The sequence below is a fragment of the Salvia splendens genome, chromosome 16 (assembly GCF_004379255.2).
Source record: "Salvia splendens isolate huo1 chromosome 16, SspV2, whole genome shotgun sequence".
NCBI lineage: Eukaryota > Viridiplantae > Streptophyta > Magnoliopsida > Lamiales > Lamiaceae > Salvia > Salvia splendens.
In genome coordinates this window covers 15,211,157-15,232,899 of record NC_056047.1, presented here as the reverse complement: position 1 = coordinate 15,232,899, position 21,743 = coordinate 15,211,157, and the positions used below count along the sequence as shown (strand labels likewise).

General features: G+C 39.0%; 2 protein-coding genes across 3 annotated transcripts; one reads left to right on the top strand and one right to left on the bottom strand.

Annotated features, from left to right (window-relative positions):
• The first annotated feature begins 7,756 nt into the window (after nt 1-7,756).
• On the top strand, nt 7,757-15,952 carry LOC121771592 (puromycin-sensitive aminopeptidase-like). Of its 2 annotated transcripts, none has more exons than XM_042168418.1 (33): nt 7,757-7,841; nt 8,713-8,787; nt 8,891-8,935; nt 9,041-9,181; nt 9,279-9,354; nt 10,121-10,197; nt 10,403-10,516; nt 10,633-10,707; nt 10,790-10,897; nt 10,973-11,185; nt 11,277-11,338; nt 11,434-11,461; nt 11,537-11,623; nt 11,739-11,764; nt 11,901-11,964; nt 12,052-12,132; nt 12,255-12,302; nt 12,448-12,466; nt 12,633-12,637; nt 12,743-12,754; nt 12,901-12,957; nt 13,060-13,169; nt 13,248-13,328; nt 13,412-13,595; nt 13,874-14,022; nt 14,102-14,240; nt 14,326-14,472; nt 14,576-14,657; nt 14,755-14,930; nt 15,130-15,240; nt 15,315-15,431; nt 15,525-15,596; nt 15,686-15,952. In XM_042168418.1, the coding sequence occupies exons 4-33, from the start codon at nt 9,119-9,121 to the stop codon at nt 15,764-15,766; spliced, it is 2,664 nt and encodes an 887-aa protein (XP_042024352.1). In that variant the 5' UTR covers nt 7,757-7,841; nt 8,713-8,787; nt 8,891-8,935; nt 9,041-9,118; the 3' UTR covers nt 15,767-15,952. The 2 variants fall into 2 exon arrangements, with proteins under 2 accessions (XP_042024352.1, XP_042024351.1); XM_042168417.1 differs by lacking the exon at nt 7,757-7,841 and adding an exon at nt 7,961-8,312.
• Nucleotides 15,953-16,821: 869 nt separating this feature from the next.
• Nucleotides 16,822-21,633, bottom strand: LOC121771813 (110 kDa U5 small nuclear ribonucleoprotein component CLO). Its single transcript, XM_042168702.1, has 11 exons — nt 21,439-21,633; nt 20,195-20,950; nt 20,036-20,104; nt 18,727-19,920; nt 18,521-18,619; nt 18,281-18,439; nt 18,041-18,126; nt 17,770-17,968; nt 17,456-17,566; nt 17,164-17,370; nt 16,822-17,043 (listed from the first exon to the last, which is right to left on the bottom strand). Exons 2-11 carry the CDS (start codon nt 20,936-20,938, stop codon nt 16,945-16,947), a joined length of 2,967 nt encoding a protein of 988 aa, XP_042024636.1. The 5' UTR covers nt 20,939-20,950; nt 21,439-21,633; the 3' UTR covers nt 16,822-16,944.
• Between the last annotated feature and the right edge of the window lie 110 nt (nt 21,634-21,743).

The following is a 21,743-nucleotide window of genomic DNA, read 5'->3' as shown; positions in this document are numbered from 1 at the left end:
TATACGCGCGTTGAACCTCATTTTCATTCGCACCACTTGTTTTAACGAGTACTCTCTCTCTACCTTACTTTCTGTACAAGATCAATAACGAGCAATGGAGAACAACTACGAAGGTACTCCAGTTAATCCCGGGGGATGGTCTCAGACTCCCCCGCCTCCCGGTGTAGGGTCTCAGACGCCCCCGACTCCGGGGGCAGGGTCCCATACTTCCCCGGCTCCTGGGGGAGGTGGTTGGCCTCCGATGAGCGGGTACTACAACATGTACCCGTGGCAGCATATGATTCCGGGGTGGGCACCAGGCATGCAGCACCCTATGCAGATGATGCCGGGGTGGGCACCCGGCATGCAGCCACCGGCGCAGCAGATGATGCCACCGGCGCAACAGATTATTCCCCCGGCGCAGGGGACGCACGGGGAGGACAACGCCTATCGGCCGACTTTTGATTTTTCCACCGGTTCTTCACACACATCGACCCCAACGGATGCACAGTATACGGAGACCTTCTCCTTAGCGGACTTGGGTTTTGATATTAACGAGGTTTCGGAAACTCTCATTCAAAGCCATGGAGTAGGGCGGGGTAAGAAGAAAGGCAAGGCGAAGAAGGTCGGCGAGTCGTCGCAGCCCCAAGCCGAAATCCGGGGCCGGAAGAAGTGGACAGACGCGGAGAACGTTGCGGTTGCCAAGGCGTAGGTGAGTGTCTGCGACGATCCTCTGGTTTCGAACAACCAGAGGATCGTCAACTTGTGGGCCAAGATAGCCGCAGCCTACAGGGCATTTTGCCCTGAAGGGCGACCGTGCACCGGGGAGGAGGTCTGGAAGTGCTGGGACCGAATTAGGGCTGGCGTCTCTCGATTTTCGGGTTTGTACGCCAACGCCCTCCGCATGCAGACCAGTGGCCAAACAGAGGAAGACTGCAGGAGGATTGCGGAGAGAGCCTACCCCAATCCGGATAAGAAGTACTATGAGTTCACCTACTGGAACTGCTACGTTGTGCTCAACGAGTCGGAGAAATTCCGGGCAGGCGTCGACGCTGGCTGGCCGAAGAGGCAGAGACTGAACTATACCGGAGATTATAGCGGCAACAGCGGTGGTTCGTCAGACCTCCCTGAGACGGCCCAGGAGGTCCCGACTCCTCGGTCGTTCGGTCGCCGACCTCGTCCGGTTGGGCAAAGGCGGGCGCAGCAGGTTGCGAGGGGGGCACCCCGAGTTCCCAGGACGTCCATTCGGCATCCCCCCTCGGCAGGTCTACCGAGGAGCTCAAATTCTTCGCGCGCCAACAAACGCGTGCTCAAATGGTGAAGACCTTAGCCGACTTCCAAGCGGCGGTGGACCCCGAGGTGAAGGATTTTCTTCGTGTATTGCTCCAGAGCCAGCGTGAAGAATTGGAGGCGATGAGGAGGGACACCGGCGGGAATAGCCGCGGCGTAGGTGGTGACGGCGGCGGCGGCGACGACGGTGAAGAAGCGCTGGGCGACGACGGAGACGAGGACGGCGGCGATGAGTGATTTTGTTTTACTTTTTTAAATTAATGTACTTTTTAATTTTTGTACTTTTTTTATATTATTGTACTTTTTTTATAATTAATGTACTTTTTAAATTTTAATATTATTATTCAAATTTTCCGTATTTGTCTCGTAAATTAAATTCCGTATGTTGATACAAGTGTAAATTAAATTATATAATTGTTATTAGTGATGTGGAAAGGTAGTGTGAAGGCTATGTGAGGGCTATTTGATGTCCAGTTGATGTGGCAAGCTGATGTGACAGGAGAATTGTAGTACTGATGATGTGGCAGTGTGAAGGCTATTTGATGGCTATTTGACGTCCAGTGCTATTGAAGATGCTCTTACGCAATTCACCCTTCAGACTTCAGTGCTTGCGCCGCTAACTTTTTCTCGTTTTGTTCACTTCTTCTTCACGCAACTTTGAATGACATTTCATATTTTTGTGTGTTTGTGAATAGTATAAAGTATAAACACAAAGATGCATTTTGTGATTTGGCAAACGGTTAGGGGAGATTTTTCACTGCAAGAATTGAGAAGATGGCAATGCCGTGGAAAAGCAATCGAAGTTGGGGATGGTGTCAGTCAAATTGAACATAATAGATATACACTTGCGACAATAAAAATATTGAAATTAAGAGATCATGTCCCGCAAAATTAATCCATATTAATATTTATAATATTTAAAAAAATTATTTTTCTTTGGAAAAGATTAAGGTTGGAACAGTACGGTATACCGTGCCGAAATTGTCATACCGCATACCGTACCGAAAAGTGTGGTATGACCAAAAACCTTACCTTTACCGTACCGATTTTTTCGGTATACCGCATACCGGTATACCGAAAGTCGATATACCAAAATTTAGATATCGTTACCTTACCGACATTTCGGTATACCGTACCGTGATTTCGGTATACCGAAATATGCGGTATGCCGAAATCACGGTACGGTATACCGAATACCGCATGTCAAAACCTAACATTCATTCATTAAATAGCAAAAATATCATTTTAAACATCTAGGAAATATCCAAAGTGATAAAAATCCATCACAAAGCAAACATAGTTCATGACATTCAAAATCCATTCAATTATGTTTAATAAAATTATATAATAATATATTTTATAAATAATAAATATGTTAAATATGGTATATCTGCGGTATATACCGTATTTGCGGTATACCGTGTTATACCAGTATATACCGTAAATTTGCGGTATATACCGGAATTGCGGTATAACGCGGTGTACCGCGGTATATACAAAATGCATACCTTTACCGTACCTAAAACTGTCGGTACGGTATGATACCGTACCAAAAAGTACGGTATACCAAAAATTCGGTATTTTTGGTATTTTTTCGGTACGGTAAGTGTGGTATTTTGATATATTTTCCCAGCCCTAGAAAAGATGGTAAGTACGTATGATAAATTATTTTATTTTATCTTTATTAATTATTCCATACAATACTGAATACTTTTACAAAAACTATACTATTAAATATATTTTGGGATATTAGTCTCTAAAATCATGAATTTTGCTCAAATTTTGGTATTTCTCATAAACTTTAAATTTGGTCTAAAAATCACAAACTTTACATTTTGTTTGTTATTTCCCATGGCGGGTAAATCAACATATCCAACCAACTTCCGTGAATTTTTTTATCTTTCTTGGCACTACTAAATCAACGTGATTTTCTATATATCTTTTTATTCTACTTGTCACGAACCTAAAAAGTAATCTAAAATATTATAAACATTTCACGATTACCACGTATAATAAGATTTTTGCAGAAGATTTCTTATTTAGGTTGCCATGAAAAATAACAAACAAAATGTAAAGTTTGTGATTTTTAAGACCAATTTTAAAGTTTATGGGAAATACCAAAATTTGAGCAAAGTTCATGATTTTAGGGAATAATATCCCTTTTCTTTTTATCTAATTAATTTTTAAATAAAACCCAACTATATATAAGGGGCATTTCAAGAAAGGAAAATTTTAGTGGAGATGAAGTATTCAAATCGAAGACGCACTTAGAACAAAAATGTATTGCATTTAATTCCAAGTTACACAATTCTCTACTTTGAAATAGCAAAGGCATAATACATCTTCCGATCCCTACATTTCAATATTTTATTTCGTTAAAAGTCTTTATTCATTGTAATAGATTCTCATACTTGTACTTTTTATCAATCAATCCTCATTAAATAAAATTAAAAGTGCAAATGATCGTTTTCTTATTCAATATACATCTATTATATGCTAATTTCAAAATTCGTGGAAAAAAATACTCCCTCCGTCCCACATAATTCGTCTCAGTTTTTCATTTTGGTCCGTCACACATAATTTGTCCCACTTCAAATATTCCATTTATGGCAAAAACTTATACCCTTCCTAATTACAATCAGGCAGCCCAAATCACACAATTAATGCAATTAATCTACCAATTTACTCCTCCCACGTCTCCCCCATTCAATTCGCCTCCCCCATTCAATTCGCCCCCCATTCAATTCACTCCTCCCACCGTCTGCCCCATTCAATTCGCCTCCCCCATTCAATTCGCCTCCCACCGTCTTCCCCTTTCAATTCGCCTCTCAACCGTCTCCCTCATTCAATTCGGCTCTCATTCCAATTCGCCTTCCCTCCCTCTAAAAACCCTAGATCTACACTCATTCCCCCACAATTCCCACCACCTCCACACAACTCGACTCCCCTTCCACTCCCAGTACTCTCTTTGAAAACCCTAGATCTACATCGTTTCCTCCACAATTTCCACCGCCTCCACACAAATCGATGGATGCTTATCCCGACTCTCCTGCTGGTTTTTTATCGGTTGATCTGGACGATCTCGTCGTCCCAGACACCCCAGAGCATCTATGGGATTCTGACTCTGCCTTCGACGCTGGAGCCCTAATTGACACCGTTGTCCCCGAAACCCCAGTTGATTTCGTCATACCCGTAGATGTTTGGCCTTCTCACTCCGCCATCGAGTACGATGACTGTGGTTGCCCCTACTACGGGCGACCACCACCAGCCACCCCCTACAACGGGCCACCATCACCAGCCACCCCCTACAATGGGCAACCAGCCTCCCCCACCGTTCCAGCTCTAGCCGCCCCCATAGTGTATTCTGACTTCGAGAGGCAGATTCTTGTTATTTTGCTGCCTGGGATTTTAGATTTAATCTAAGTATGTTGTCCATCAATTTGGTTGTTTTCTTGCTTGGGTAGTAGGCTGTGGTTTTGTTATTGGGTTGGAGGCTGTGGTTTTTAGTTCGGTTGGAGGCTGTGGTTGTTGGTGTGTTTGTTTGGGTTGGAGGCTGGTATTTGGTGTGTGGGGGGGAGTCTGTGGTTGTTGGTGTGTTTGTGTGGGTTGGAGGCTGTGGTTGTTTGTTTGGGAGGGGGGGTCTCTGGTTGTTGGAGTAATTGCTGATTGTCTGTTGTTCATTGTGATGTGTTGTATGCTGATATTGAGATGATGCTAATTGTGTCACTAATAACTGATCTGTGCCATGTATACCCCATAGCCCTGTGATAATTTGCTGTTTGTTGCTATTACTGATAGTTGTTGATTATTAAGCCACCCCTCTTGTTAGGTTAGGAGGCTTATTTGTGAGTTGATATAAACACCAAGATCTGAGGGAAAATGTTTCATAAACACCATACACTGACATTACAAAAGCCACCCCTTTACATGGTTAGGAGGCTGTTTTGTTAGTTAGGCAGCATTAGAAGCCATCCCTTACACATGTATGGTTTGGAGGCTGCCCTATGATGACACTTTTCTGAGGGATTAGGATTTTATAAGCCGGGTCCCTACACATGTAGGTTTGGAGGCTTTACAAAAGATGTCAAAAACAGTTGATAGCATAAACCACACCTAATCTTGAGGCTTCCACACCAAACTGCCAAAAAATGCTTCCTACTTACTGAAATTAGAAGCTTACAGCTCTACAGATATGTGAGATGTCATATGCTGTGGCAGCATCATTTTCTGTCTGTTGGAGGTATGCCACTGCAGCCTTGACAACATGTTCTTCAACCTCCAATGTGTGTGGAAGTATCCCCAGCCTTGACAACCTGTCTTTGTTTATGTGTGGAGTTTTGTAGCCATTTCTCCCTTCGACTTTCAAAATCTCTGTTAAGCAAGTTTGAAGAGTTAGAAACACTTTGTTGAGTGTTTGTGCACTAAGTTCTTCAAAAGCGCTTTGCACATTACTCAACAAGTCATCCACTCCCCTAGCCAGTTTGTCATCTTGTATAGACTGGATTGCTCTGAAAAAACCTAAATCTAACACATTACAATCTGGGGAATTAGCTGGTTGGCAAATGATATGGAATTTGAACCCATCTGTGTTTGCAACTGACTGAAATTCTGCATCATTATGCATGATGTGGGGTATTGCATTGTCTTGTTGTATGAATATCTCCTTGCTTATGTTATATGTCCATTTAGCCTTGATTGTTGGTATGATCTGTATAAGTGTTGCTTATGTGAGGTATGGATTATGATTTGTTACAGTTGGATAAAAAAAGGAACAAAAACAGTGTACCTTTTGAATAAGACACTCTCTCATGACTTCCTTGTTCACTGATGGAATTGGCTTTGTCTCCAAGGTGCCTTTTGCTCTGTTCTTGGATTTTCTCTGTGCTGGCTCTTTTGTTGTGAATGGAAAGATGCCTATTTTTCCATCAAATATGACATCTCCATCTTCTCCAAAGTATGGTCTGCACACAACACACATAAACATCACCTTTGTGATAAACCGCTTTGACTTACATGACCTATATGGTTCTTCCTCATCTGGCAGCAGGTAGTATCTATCCGTAGCCTTAGTCATGAAAAACCATTTTTCATCTATGTGCACTACATTGTGCATTGTGTGGTATTTGAGCATACCATTGTGCACCAGAGGCTGACACATGAATGAGACCCCATTTCATTCTTGTTAACTTGTTTGCGGCAGTAAGTAGGGGCTTCACAACATTTGTGTGTGGCCTCAGTTCCCCTGCTTTCACCTTCCTGTCCACTGCACTCTTACTTAAATCCAGTTTGACAGCCAGCTTGCGGATGGTAGATCTTTCAAGGAATGAAAGAGCTCTTACTCTGTTTGAATCAAGCTGAACTCTATCTTTGCGCTTGAATCCTCTAACCCGATCTTGTATGCTCCAAGTACTCCATGCTGGATTTGGGTGCTGGCCTCTGCCCAGATTCTATGCACTGTCTTTCTGCTCACTCCAAAGTCCTTGGCTGTCTTCACAAAACCTCCATATGCTACTTTACCTTCATGGCTCAATTGTAGCAGCCTTTGAGCTATCAGATTTTTGGTGTCCACTCCTACGATGTGCGAGTCTTTGTCGCCGGCGATATCTCCGGCACTGTCTCCAGCAGCATACTCCATAGCCCTATGATGAAAATTTTCTGAGGGCAATACTTTCTATAAATCTCCTTTTGTTGTGTAGGTAGTCCTTTTGTAGCTAGTGGTAGTTGGCCATTCCCTACTAAGTTCCCTCCAAAAAATTGGTTTAAGTTTAGTGGGATTTGGGATTTCCCTCTCAGAAATCATTAACCGTAATCTTCATTATACTCTCATTGAGAATTTGTAGTGTGTGGAGTTGTATTGAAGAGGCAATTTGGTTTAAAAAATCTGTGCATGTGTATAATCTGGAGCTGCCGAATTGAGCACCTGGGATTTAATTTTGTGCATATTAAAACACTAATTACAATTAAAAATTGAACTTTCCAAATTTAATTATCCTCAAATCATCACTAATGCAAGATTTTCATAAAAATATAAGAAAAAGAACCAAGGTGGGACCCCTTTTTCACTACCTAACTTCATTTAAATCAAAGTCAAACAACATTTCTTAAAATCCGTGCCAGGTCAAACTGGCCGGAATTATGTGAGACTGAGGGAGTAGTATTTTAAAAAAAATTCTGTCATACTAGCACTAATGTAAATTGGCCTTTTTCCGCCTAACATAATGTCAATCGGCTTCAAAATAATTGGAGTGGAAAAAATAATTTATTGAAAACATTATCTGGAAACTAAAAATAGAAAATAGAAAATAGAAAATTGAAATATAATTCCGCAAATTTTCAATAAAATATCTGGGCTGTTGTTAATAAGGAGTACTCATATTTTTTTATTTAAAAACAAATATAATATGGGATTTTTTACAATAAATTAATGTTTTTAAATAAAATCTAAAAGATAGCATTATCATTTATTTTGAGTATTTTCCATCTAGGTAAACACACATAATTAGGTGTTTTTGCTTTGAGAACTTCTGCTTATCAGTCATCTCAGATCTTTGATCTCGTCCACAAAATTCAAGGTAAGAGAGAGTAGAAGAACGTCAATTTCGATTCAAAATTCATTTAGTTCTGTATTTCAAAAATTATTATTCGTCAGATAATTTGAACCCTTTGTAACCTTAATATATGTGAGATATATTACACTCTCTTTTATCACTCAACCCTCATTTCATCTCAACGGATTGTTTGAGTTTCTTTAGCTGATTTGCCTTTTTACTTAAGTTTTCTAGTTTTGAGCTGTTGATTTTATTTAGGTGGAAGCTTGAATCTTTTCTCGTAAATCACAGAACTTGTAAAAAACAATCCAACTTTTTTAAGGGTTTATACAGATTTGACCATCAAATTGATATTTTTGTTATCTTTATTAAAATTAAAATTAGATTATTTAGGATTCAAAGTTTTGTGATTGTAAGATGTCACGATTGATTCTACCCTGCAAAGCTTCGAGCTTGTCGAAGACATGCCTCTTTGGTTTGGTCTCCTCTGCACCTGTGACTACTTTCTCCCTTAATCCTCTCATTCTCTCTCACTGTTGTGCGTGTGTGATACTAGTAAAAGTTATGGTTTGATGTTGTATGAACTGTCATTGAATTGTTGATAATTTGATGTCTTTTTTGGTATAAAGTTTCAAATTTGAGCACTCCTAGGTGGAAACTTTTATAAAATCTTTATATTTTGAATGATATAGATATTTAAGAAATTAACAGCCATTATTAAAATCGACCTATAATTCGTATGCAATAATTAGATGTTATAAACCCTATTTTTTTCTTTAGATTTGAATAAGTTTTGTTTTAAAATCCATCACGGATGTTTCTTTGTTTACAGCTTTATATGTATAATGCCTCCATAATATGTGTAGCTTGTTTTAACAAGCATCTTTGGTTTCAGCTGCGACAGAGCGTACGTGTGACTGGCAATTCGGTAAAGAAAGTTTATAGATACAGACCATTTCTGTGCTCTGAGGTTTGCATATTTTCAGATGTTACATCACTCTTCTGTACTTTAGTTTCTCTTTTAAAGTTTATGGCATGGGTTTTTTAAACTTTCTATCTTCTGTTTCCAATAGAATATCAATCGGAGAAATTGCCAGACACCATATTACTCACTGCCTGTAAGGCCACTTCTTGTAAAGATTATAGTCATCCCGAGACTATGACATTGTTTCATTAAAAACTACAAGCATATTTTGAAATGAGCTTTTGATTCCTTTTGGTAGAGGCCTAGAAATATTGGAAGGAGGTTTATCTGCTCTGTGGCCACAGAACCACTACCGAAACAAGTCGAAGAAACAAATATGGATGCACCAAAAGAGATATTTCTGAAGGATTACAAAGTACCAGATTATTTCTTTGAAAAGGTGGTTACATTCATGTCTTGATTTCTGGACAAAAGATTCTTAATTTTACAAAATATGATTTTAGCAAGCTTCTAATCAATGATATGTTTCGTCATAGGTGGACTTGAATTTTCAGTTGGGCGAGGAAACAACTTTAGTGTTTTCCAAAATTTTTGTGCTTCCCAGGGTTGAAGGTACTTCCTGTTTCTTTTTGTTATGAATGTATTTTTGTCTGTGACTGTTTGTTGGGTGGGAATTGATGCCAGAATGGTAGAAGGAAATTTCTAATATGGAGTTTGTTAGTGTTCAAGGTGAAATTATTCATCTTATGTGATCAGTGCCTTCAAATTTTCTACAAATGATATCAAATAATCACGGTTCAGATAGTTTAAGATCTTACTCGCCAATTTACATGTGACTCGATACCATATACTTTAAGCCGCCTAGGTGTTCAGGCTGACCTTTTCTGATCACTTCCAAGATGGACCGATTTCCATTAGATCCATCAAGGGTGGAATTTTTCATGGATTAGGTTGATCTGTGACCATGACCAGAATATGCTGCAATTTCTCTTGATGTAATTGAATGACACTCCATAAGAACTAAAACATGAGAGTTAATTGCTATTATAAAATGAAATTGGGCTTATTAGTTACTGTATAAATCCCGATTAGATTAATGTTTCTCTGATATCAATTTTAAACGTATCTGAGGCACTGTGAACCTGTGATAAGGCTAAAACTGAAAATGCGAAGGTAAATTTTTTTGTCATTTGCTCATTGCAACCAATATGTATTCCAATTAGTGTCTTTCAAAGTATTTCTCCTATCTGAACACCTCAGATATGCGTATCAGTTAATTACTTAAATTTTTATATTCAGTTCTGGTGCTAGAATCTGTCCCTACCGAGTAGCTTGACAATCATTTAAATATAAGTTGCATCTTCATTTGATCCTGCAGGTTGTTCAGCACCTTTAGTCTTGGATGGGGCGGATCTGAAACTGATTGTTTTGAAGGTGAATGGAGAGGTTGTGAAGGTATGTGGTGGATATATTTATTTCCTAACCTTTGTGCAAAGTGGCATTTATTTCCCTAGATCATGCCTATAGTGTCTGGTCATCCTAATTCTATTTTAGTTTTCAGTGCTTATTTCCATCAACCTTACGTATTATTTGCTGTAACTTATTCTCGGTTCCTTGTCTTGCTTATCTGTCACCTGTCAATGAGTTCTATTTGTTTCAGGAAGATGATTTCCATGTTGATTCACGGCATCTGACGCTTTCCTCTCCTCCAAGTGGTAAATTTACTCTTGAGATTGTCACTGAAATTTGCCCACAGAAGAACACATCTCTGGAGGTTAGTACCTGGATTTTATATTAATCATTTTGTTCCACGAAACAACTATACTGATGTCTTGCAGGGATGTATAGTTGCTTTGACTATTCCATTCTGATGAATTATACTTGATGCAGGGGCTCTATAAATCATCAGGGAACTTCTGCACCCAGTGTGAAGCGGAAGGGTTCCGTAAAATTACGTTCTATCAGGTATTGTATCTAATACTTATGCAGCTTTGGTGATTGTTCATCTTTTCCTGGGCATCCATCTGATTTGTGGCTAAAATTTTAGGATCGCCCTGATATCATGGCGAAGTACACTTGTCGTATTGAGGGTGACAAGTCATTGTACCCTGTCTTATTGTCTAATGGGAATCTGATAGAGCAAGGAGATCTGGAGGTAATTCTTTTCTTCCTTGTGATTGGAAATTCGTACAAACTATATCATCTGAAGCTCAAAGATGCATTAATGCAGGGAGGGAGGCATTTTGCTGTATGGGAGGACCCTTTTGTGAAACCATGCTATCTTTTTGCAGTAGTTGCAGGCCAGTTGGAAAGCAGACATGATACATTCATAACTCGTTCTGGCCGAAAGGTGTCACTCAGAATCTGGACCCCTGCACAAGATCTACCAAAGACAGCTCATGCCATGTATTCATTGAAAGCAGCTATGAAATGGGATGAAGATGTAAACATCTCATCTTAGTGTAGTGTTTTTGGTGTTTTTAATTGGCTCGAATAACTTTAGAATTTAATATTGTTCTTTTTCTTCTATATAGGTTTTTGGGCTTGAATATGACCTGGACCTCTTTAATATTGTAGCTGTTCCAGATTTTAATATGTTAGTTCATATTTTTGTTGCTGGATCTTTCATCCTTCAGATTTACTAGTATATTTTCCAAATTACTAAATCTGTTTCGTTGTGCTGATTGACAGGGGTGCTATGGAAAATAAGAGTTTGAATGTATGTATAAAGTTATGACATTATTTGATTATTTAAGATTGTTTATAGTTCTAAATTGTAATATTCTTTGGGCAGATCTTTAACTCCAAACTTGTCTTGGCATCTCCTGAAACTGCCACAGATGGCGATTATGCCGCCATATTGGGTGTGATTGGGCATGAGGTGTGTCATCTTTGCATGAGTAGTTACTTGAACTTTTTTTTTTGGATTAAGTTCTCTTTTCTCTTTCCTCCTGTTTGAAGTTTTAATTGTATTTATCATGTGCCTGCATTTGCAGTATTTTCACAACTGGACAGGAAACCGGTAAGCATATGTTTCCTATTGTGTTTGTATTACTATTTATTTTCTTATTCTCAGTGTAGTTTTTTTATTGTGGCCTTATCTTGTGCTAAATTGGCATGTAAGTAAATACTCAAATTGATATTAACGTAAATTTCAGAGTTACGTGCCGGGATTGGTTCCAGCTTAGTTTAAAGGAAGGTCTCACTGTGTTCCGGGATCAGGTGGGCTACATACTAGCTGGAAAGGAAATTACCATTATGTTGGTATCATTTACATAAATATTTGTTTTCACTGACTCTCGCTTGCAGGAATTTTCATCTGATCTGGGAAGCCGTCCAGTAAAACGGATAGCTGATGTTTCAAGGCTTCGTTCGTATCAGTTCCCGCAGGTGCGGGGAGCAATCTTGTCCAATTTTTTGTCATTTAGTATTAATGCAGTGGCATGCATCACGACAGTTTTCAGTTCGACTATTCTTATCTTGTATTCACAAACCATTATCTTATTTTCCAGGATGCTGGGCCCATGGCTCATCCCGTGCGTCCCCACTCGTATATTAAGGTTAAAATCTTTCACTTTGTCCTCATCTGTCACTGAAACTTTCCCATTTAATAATTTGTATCTGTGAAGCTTGTGTTAGACTGCAAGACCCATTTATTTGGAATTTAAGCTAATATACATTTTTCCTTTTTTATTATTTGGGCAGATGGATAACTTCTACACAGGTGACTGCTTTGTTTCCATTATTTGATAAAAATATCAAAAAATGTTTCCTTGGCATGTTGTTTCATTTTATATTATTCACTTTTTATGATGTCTGATTTTTTAAATCATTTTGGCTGTTGCTTTAATGATGCTATGGATATGATTGGTGGCCTTACTCGATTGCAGTCACGGTATGCCTAGAGCACTTTTTATGACATATCCCTTGTGTCCTTTAAATTTTCTCTGAAATTGTATAAAGTACTGACTTTGTTTTCTATTGATTTCTTAACTGACAGGTATACGAGAAGGTTGGTTTTTTCCCTTGTTGACGAGTTTGTTCTTGGCTAAGGAGTGTTGTTAATACTCGAATTCCATGTGCTTTTATGAACATTGGCTTTCAGAGTACTAGACTGTTGCTATCTTATTCATAACTTATCTCATATTTCTGTTTTAGGGAGCGGAAGTGGTTAGGATGTACAAAACCTTGTTGGGAGCGGAAGGATTTAGAAAGGTCGGTTAAACACTGATGCTTGGCTTATAACAATAATTTAATTTTCTTTCACTTCCTATCTTTTATACAGCTAACAGAACTGGTGTCTCTCTTTATCTTTAGGGTATGGATCTATATTTCAAGAGGCATGATGGACAAGCAGTGACGTGTGAAGATTTCTTTGCTGCTATGAGAGATGCAAATGGTGCTGATTTTTCCAATTTCTTGCTATGGTATGTCACAAAGGAGCTGATGCAATTTTCAATAATTACTAATTTCTGGTGGTAAGTTCTTCAAGCTGAATATTTCAGGTACTCACAAGCTGGGACTCCTCGTCTAAGCGTTGTTTCCAACTATAATACTGAGGCCAAAACTTATTCTCTCAAATTTAGGTATGATCTATTCTCATGATTTGCGCTGGAATTTTATTTCTTACTACTGGATGTGTGACCTAACATGATTAACCACCCTGCAGTCAAGAGGTCCCCCCGACCCCGGGTCAACCTGTTAAAGAACCCATGTTTATTCCCGTGGCTTTGGGCCTGCTTGGATCCGATGGCAAGGACATGCCTCTATCCTCAGTTTACCATGATGGGATGTTGGAGAGTATTTCAAACAACAGTCAACCTGCTTACACTACGGTCCTCAGAGTTACAAAGGTTAGTATGAATCATACAAATTAGAAAACACTTATTGACTATGTATTTATTAGGGTTGTATCAAAATTACTACCAATGATTCTTGTGATGTTTGGGATTGTTTTGTCAAACAGCATTAAGGTCAGTGGATTAAATGACTAGTGTCTTCACATTGCAACATATCCGCATTAATATTGTGTCTTTTAATATCTAATGTTTAAGATCGGATTGGCTGATGAAGTTACTGTGTATCCTTCTTCAATATTCTTACTGATCTAGTAGTTGTCTTTTTCGTGCAGAAAGAGGAAGTATTTGTGTTCAATGACATCCTAGAACGCCCTGTACCATCTATTCTAAGGGGTTACAGTGCTCCCATTCGCATGGATTCTGATCTAACTGATGCTGATCTCTACTTTCTTCTTGCTAACGATTCCGATGAGTTCAATCGGTATGGTATCAAGAAATATTGAACATATATTACCTTTTAAGTATTGGCAGAATATATGACATCTCTCATGCTTCCTTAGTTGGGAGGCGAGACAGGTACTGGCGAGGAAATTGATGCTCACCTTGGTATCAGATTATCAACAAAACAAACCGCTGGTTCTTAACCATCAGTTCGTAAACGGAATAAAAAGTGTACTCTGTGACTTGAGCTTGGATAAGGTATGTTTGAAATATATCTCGCAGTTGAAGGGGGAATAAAAGGTAAATTAAATTAATTTTCTTTAATCTTTTAATGTCTATTCAGGAATTCATCGCAAAGGCAATAACTCTGCCTGGTGAAGGGGAAATCATGGACATGATGGAAGTTGCAGACCCCGATGCCGTCCACGCTGTTCGATCTTTCATCAGAAAGCAGCTTGCTTCTGAGTTGAAAAATGAGCTACTTAGCACAGTATGCAGTTATTTTGGACGCATCTAATAATAATATACAATCCTGGATCATTTTCTTTTACTTTCTTGATATTTTTATGGAATAACTACATATTCTTTTACAGGTGTCTAACAATAGGAGCTCGGAGAATTATGAGTTTGACCATCAAAACCTGTCGAGGCGTGCTCTAAAAAATACTGCCCTTGGTGAGCCTTTTTTCGCCTTGTCTTAACGCCAGCTGCAATTATTTCTTTTTCTCTTTTGTCTTTGTTGATTACTAACATGTCTACTATTTTACTGCAGCATATCTTGGCTCACTTGAAGATGCTGAAATAACGGAGCTTGCTTTGCACGAATATAATACTGCTACAAATTTGACCGAACAGTTTGCAGCACTGGTAGCCCTTGATCAGATTCCTGGTGAAGTGCGGGATGATGTTTTGGCTGATTTCTATCACAAGTGGGAACATGAGTACTTGGTATGTTTGCCATCCGATACAATCTTTGATTCGCTTGTCTATATTTTGTTTGTTATATGCGGAAGAGATTAAACACGGGACAAAATGGATATAAAAAAATTAATATACCCTGTGTCCTAATTAGAAATCGCTGACAGGTACGAACATTAAGTTTTTAGGATATCTACGATTGTTAAGTGGTTATGTTTTCTGTTTCCAGGTCATAAATAAGTGGTTTGCCCTCCAAGCCATGTCAAATGCACCTGGGAATGTTGAAAATGTTCGTAAACTGCTGAACCATCCCGCTTTTGACTTGCGTAATCCCAATAAGGTCAGTGAAATCCAAGTTTATTTTTCTTTAGCACGCGACAGTTTCATTCTAAAAAAAGGTATGATTGTAAATAGGTGTACTCATTGATTGGAGGATTCTGTGGATCATCGGTCAACTTCCACGCCAAAGATGGGTCTGGCTACAAATTTTTGGGTGAATTGGTGGTACAGCTCGACAAGATAAATCCTCAGGTCTGCTCAAGACAAACTGATCATGTATTAACTTTTATGTGCCATCTCGATCTCTTCCAACGATTATCTTGAAATTTGTTTCACGTTGAATAGGTGGCTTCAAGAATGGTATCAGCCTTCTCCAGATGGAGACGCTACGATGAAACTAGGCAAAATCATGCTAAGGTAGTGTGCCTAAAGCGATTTGAGATGTTCGAATTTGTGGCTCTCCTTTGGCTTTATACTAAAATTTTAGTGCTTGTGGATTCTGGTAGGCTCAACTGGAAATGATACTATCTGCTAATGGGCTGTCGGAGAACGTGTTTGAGATTGCATCCAAAAGTTTAGCTGCTTAACGCCGATTTTAAAACTTCTGTTTTCTGCAACATTCTTCTGCTTGGATTCACAGTGGCGATACAGTGTTATTCCTATTGTTTTCTTATTTATGCTATTAATATTATGATTCATAGTCGTGCTTTAGAATGATAACCAATCTCCTATTATTTTATGAAAGAAATACTCCGTATATCATTTTCGCTAAATATTATGTTTACACTTAATAAATTATACTCCCTCCGTCCAATATAAATATGAGCGTATGAGATTGCACGGGAATTAAGACAAAATTGGTAAAGCAAGAGAGATGTGGAGAATGGTATGGTAAAGTGGAGGTAGTGGATAGTGGGACTTATATTATTAAATTGATAATTGCTTTCAAAAAATAGAATGTACATATTTTTGTAGGACGAACGAAAATGGAAAATGCACATATTTTTATAGGACGGAGCAATTATACAGCATAATATCATTTTATACAAACATAATAGTATCATTTTATTGATTACAATTTACAAGTATGATTTTATACTATCATTTTATTGTTTATAAGTATCATTTTGTACGTGCTAGAAAATATATCATTTTGTACAAAATGGAAATATCATTTTATTGATTATATGTACTTTCTCCATCCCATTTAAGTGATATTTTCCTTTTTTAATAAATTGTGTTAACATTTAAATATTAATGTCAACACAATGTATTAAAATACCAACCTAAGTTTATGTTAATATTTCATTATTATCGTGTTGACATTTTTAATACACTACATTGATGAGTTAGTAACTTAAGAAAAATCAACAACGGATCACACCTCTGAACGGTTAGATATGAAGAAATTATACGACCAACACAGGATTTGGATTTAAAGTGCTTTACAAAAAGGAAAATACGATGCTAGAAAAGACAACCAATGGCTGTACCTAAAATAAAAAAAAATTTATATTATAAAAGGTGGTAGTATATGGCCAGTGGGATACTTGTGGTACAAAACCATGAGAGTTTAAATTGAGGTAAATGTCAAAAACATAAGAGGTTTAAATCCTTTTGAAGTGATTAATTTGGGTTGGTGTTTGCTTGACAAAGCACACAAATTCATTAAAATCGCAGAATTTCAAGTATTACAACAAAATATACGTAGTAACAAAGTGTGGCATCTACCAAACCGCGATATCGAGTCAAACAAATGGAAAGTTCAGATCATTTGTTGATGAAGATCGGCAGCCTGCTGAGCCAGTTCAACAACCATAGCCTCATCGAAGAATTTGTTAATGCTCACATCTTCCGACATTCCCTGTGGAAATCCATACCAATATTTAAGGAATAAAATTACTTCACCAATATATTAATCAACACGTTTAACCCTGTGAATTTCAAGCCGTAATTAAGGGGAAAATGAGTAGAGATACTGTACCTTGCGGCGCCTCGTCTTCACCATAAATTCACGAGCTAAGTGTTGAATTGGGGCTGGCTCCAACGGACGTAGAACTATACTTTTATCCAACGGATCTCCTGGGACGATAGCCCAGTGATCAAATACGGATACGCAAAATGCCTGCCCTTGAGTATGATACCTCAAGTCTGTCTCAAATCCAAATGACTCTATCACCGGTAAAAATGCCTACAAATTTTAATATGGAAGTTATGGTAAAAAGAATAATGAATATCACTAAGACACCTGGCTACATGAAATAAGAGCCTCAAACCTTAACAATGTAGGCTGGGGTCCCTGGCTGTGGAACGTCAGCAGTGACGTGACCACGCCTACGCGATAAAACTGTGTATATTGCAGAAACACAGTCTATTGGAGTTTGTATCTGAAAACAATACCCATTAGGATACAGTGATAGAGAGAGAGAGAAAAAAAAAAGAGTTGCAACAGGCAAGAAATTAGTAGAGTCCGGAAGCAGTAGGTGTAATGGCATATTGATATACAATTAAACATAACCAACCAAACAATGCTAATCTTGATTTCACTTAGGTTTCCGTACCACAGCAAATGGTAAGAGAAAAATATTACCTCCACATAATACACTGGTTCCATGAGCCTAGGTGTAGCCATGAGGAAAGCCGAATAAGCCACGCGTCGAGCAGTTGGAATGATCTGGCCGGATTGACGGTTCAGTGGCTCAGGAGCAATCTTGGCATCCACTATTTTAAATTTAACATTTCTGATTGGCTCGTCGCATAGAGGGCCTTCTCGAGCTCCCCACTGAAACCTGTCCGACATACATTAGTGCAACAAGAACACATATAAATTACAAAAGAAAAGCCAGACCAGAAAAACTTACCCTTGCACAATAGAATCTTTAACTGCACTGAGCAAACTCTTGTCAACTTCACTAGACAGTGTATCATCCAACAAAATATTAGGCCCCTGTTAACGTAAATATGTCATGATTTTAAGTAAGAACAAAAATTTCAAAGGAACACCTAGATCAATGAATTAAAAGAACACAATTAAGTCTGAAATGGTGCTATTGTGGAGCAGATATGGTTGGCTAAAAACATTTGATGGACGCATTACTTACCTGCTTCTCAGGACCAAATGCCCAAATAGACCGCGCAGCTAGCAAATCCCAGTCATACTTTGTCTGGAAGAAGTCGCCAAGCTTTTTCCTTGGCCAGTCAATGCTTACAATGCCATTTTCAATGTCCTCAGCAAGTCCTCTCTCCAGTGGCTCCGCAATCTAGAAATTCAAATAATGACGAGAGATATAACTAAGTAAAATTTCTAGATAGTGAGTTTCTATATTAAAATAAATGCTTACCATTGTAATTTTATTTTTTTTGTTTGGAGTTTCAGCAAAGCATTTCATTGAAGAGGATTCCACAACTGTTTCACAAAATGAGACAACGGGATCTGCCACCTTTTGACACAGTGAGGGAAAAAATAGAACCAAAGCAAGTTAGAAAGCTTGAAACCCTCAAACACTAACATAATCTGCAAAAGTAGGACGATGAAAGAGATACAAACCTTTACTTCCACTTCTGAATAAAGCTCCCTGAGGTCCTTCATTATGGAATCCAAGTACAGCTCTCCAGTGCCCAAAATTGTATGCTCCCCAGATTCTTCAACTTTTGTGATAGCTAATGGGTAGCTTTTGCTGATCTTCCGAAGACCCTCCACCATTTTTGGCAGCTCACTGGGATTCAATGGCTCTGTAGCAGTTTTCACCACAGGAAGAGTGTTGAACTGAAGGGGTCTAAATATATACACGTCTTCATTATATTCCAAGTTGCAAAGTGTGGCAGTCTTCATAATGGAAGCATCCACACCTTCAATTAGAACCCAAGAACCAGGAGGGGCTTTGCTAATAGGAATCCTATAACGAGCTTGGTAGACCCATAATTTGGTCACTTCTTTCACTGTCATGTCTTCTTCATCATTGGGAGAATATCCTTCTCCGAGTACACGTACCGTCTGGCCAGCCATAATTTCTCCACTGTAGACCCTGCCGAAGGCATCAAAGACGCTGCAATCTGATTTAGGATACAGTTTGGTAATATTAACCATTAGAGGACCTGATGCATCACAGTTCTCCATGGCCTCATAAATTGGGGAGTCCTTAGGACCAGTATAGATGTGCTCAACCTTCCGCGGTGCAGCATCTTTTGCAGATGGGATGTGTTGAACCAGCATGTCTGTAAACCCCGTGGCACTACCAAAAACAGAGCTACATGCCAATCTTAACAGTGGCCTAACATTCAAGCGATAAGCTGCATTACTCAAAGTCACTCCGAGTTCAGAGAGTGTAGCCTCCACACTCTTTTTATGTTCTCCAATCACTTGACTATATAATTTATAAAGAGGTTCAAGCACAAACTGAACAAAGGACCGTTCTGCTCCACTTACAGGTGGTTTCTTCTTAAAACTTCTGGTATCAGGTTCGTAGTAATAATCACCCCAAAGGCGAGAAGCAAATTTGTTAGCATCAAATGGAACACCGTGGAGTTTAACATATAGCTTAGCAAATGATTGCAAGGTAAACGACCATCCTGCACTGGAACTTGCGAAACAAACATTTCCAAGGGCAGGATCAATAACTTGAACATTTCCAGCAGTTGAAGATGCAGCCATAATGTGGTTGTTGATGACTTCAATTGTGTGCCTTAGTTTGTGGTACGCGTCCTTTGGAGGCAACTTGAGCTCAGTTATTAATCTGTCAACCTGAGAATATACAAGTCAGACATGTCAAAGAAAAAACCTTCCAGGCAGCATTAAGTGAAATAATCAGAGATAGTACCAACTTCACAAAACTTCACCACTGGGTTTGAGATATCACCTTGTTTATGACAACTACAATGGGGATGCGGTCTTGGATTGCATGGCGTATTGCCCTTTCTGTGTTTACCTAGTAACAAATGGGAAACTAAATATACATAGATAGAGGTGGAATCCAAAGTTTGAAAACACACACCTACAGTAAATAAGATAAGCTTACCAGAACTCCTTCTCCAGCATCAACAATTAACACCGCACCATCAGCAAGCCTCAGAGCAGCTGTCATCTCATCAGAAAAGTTAACATGACCAGGAGTATCCATAACATTGCAAAGATATGATTTCGAATTGCTATCCTCTAGAACAAGTGACATTGGCACCGCCTTGATGGATATCCTCCTCTCCTGCTCATCAATTCTCGTATCAGTATATCGCATATGTTTCTCGCTGTTCTGATCAAAGGTTGATATGTGATGCGTCTGCTCGACCAACATGTCCATGAAAGTCGTCTTCCCACAGTGCAGGTGGCCTACTAAAGCAACATTCCTCACCAGCATAGGGTTTGACATGAGACCCAAAAGGAACTGTGTTGATACATAGGTAGTTGAATCCTTAACCCCCAACTCAAACTTGAGATTTCGCACAGGCTTAATAATAGGCTGTTCAAGTGGCTGCTCATCTTCATCCATAACTAAAGTTTCGACTTCTTCGCCATAGACCTCCTCAGCAGTTGGGTAGTATTTTTTGTCCTCGGCTAGGACAATTTGGCCATCCATATCAACATCCTCAGTCGTTGTTAGCCACCCATTTGGTTTTCCAGGGCCATGTTCATCATCAGACATAGCCTCCTCATCCTCAGTCCGGTCAGGCAGTTCCTCTTCTTCCTCCTCCCTATCACTCTCCTGATCGGAATCGATTTCAGGTCCAATATAGTTGCCAAACTCATCGTAGAGATTATCATCCATAGCTCTATAAGACTGCAAAAGCAATCCTAATAATCAGCCAATTGTAGCAGGATTGCAGCTCAGTAGATGAAATTGGAAAGCAATTCATAACTACTTTTCATACGCAAGCAGAAAATGAACAACTCAACCCCCAATAATATCTATCTTTAAAGTATTTAGAAACCTAGGCTATCTCACACAAAATCTATACATCTGTATCTATTACATAACACAAAAACTAAATAGTTGGAAGAAAATGCAACTACGCGACTTTCCGGCCAAGAGCAATACTATCACATTTTCCACCCCAAAGTTCCTATGTCAACTCCTCGGTAATTTACTGACATTTTTAAAAAATTACTGAGAACTCTATTACGCCGAATTGCGAACAGCAAAAACGAGCATTTGCAATTCTAAGATCAATTTGAAGTTAAGACATTAGCCTTTGGATCCAAAATTTAGCTTAGTTGTCTATAAATAACAAATTAGTGTTTAGGGTTTATAGAAAGAGCAGGGAAAACCTCAACGAAGGCGGGCAGGACGTGCGGGCGGCGAGAGGCTGCCGCGAAATGAGGATGGCGAGATGCGAGAGGCGAGAGGTGGCGTTCGCCGAGGAGGATCGGTCGGGAGGAATTGAGATTCGCCTGAAATGAATGAAGAAGAAGAAGAAGCGGGAGGAATTTGAGCGAGAAGAGGAAAGACTGAGGGTTGGATGATGTGGGTTGGGCTTTGCTGAATGTAGAAAATTAGCCCTTTTTAATATGGGGCCTCTAATAATTACAGACGTTTAATTATCTAAAATCCATGAATAATTAACTTAGGGCAT

Coding starts and splice junctions, on each gene's coding strand:
- LOC121771592 (XM_042168417.1), top strand. CDS start 8,235: ATGTCACGATTGATTCTACCCTGCAAAGCTTCGAGCTTGTCGAAGACA. Junction 10,198..10,402: donor TGAATGGAGAGGTTGTGAAG/GTATGTGGTGGA, acceptor TATTTGTTTCAG/GAAGATGATTTCCATGTTGA. Junction 10,517..10,632: donor AGAAGAACACATCTCTGGAG/GTTAGTACCTGG, acceptor TACTTGATGCAG/GGGCTCTATAAATCATCAGG.
- LOC121771813 (XM_042168702.1), bottom strand. CDS start 20,938: ATGGATGATAATCTCTACGATGAGTTTGGCAACTATATTGGACCTGAA. Junction 17,969..18,040: donor AAAGATTCTATTGTGCAAGG/GTAAGTTTTTCT, acceptor TATGTCGGACAG/GTTTCAGTGGGGAGCTCGAG. Junction 17,567..17,769: donor AACCAGTGTATTATGTGGAG/GTAATATTTTTC, acceptor TATTGTTTTCAG/ATACAAACTCCAATAGACTG.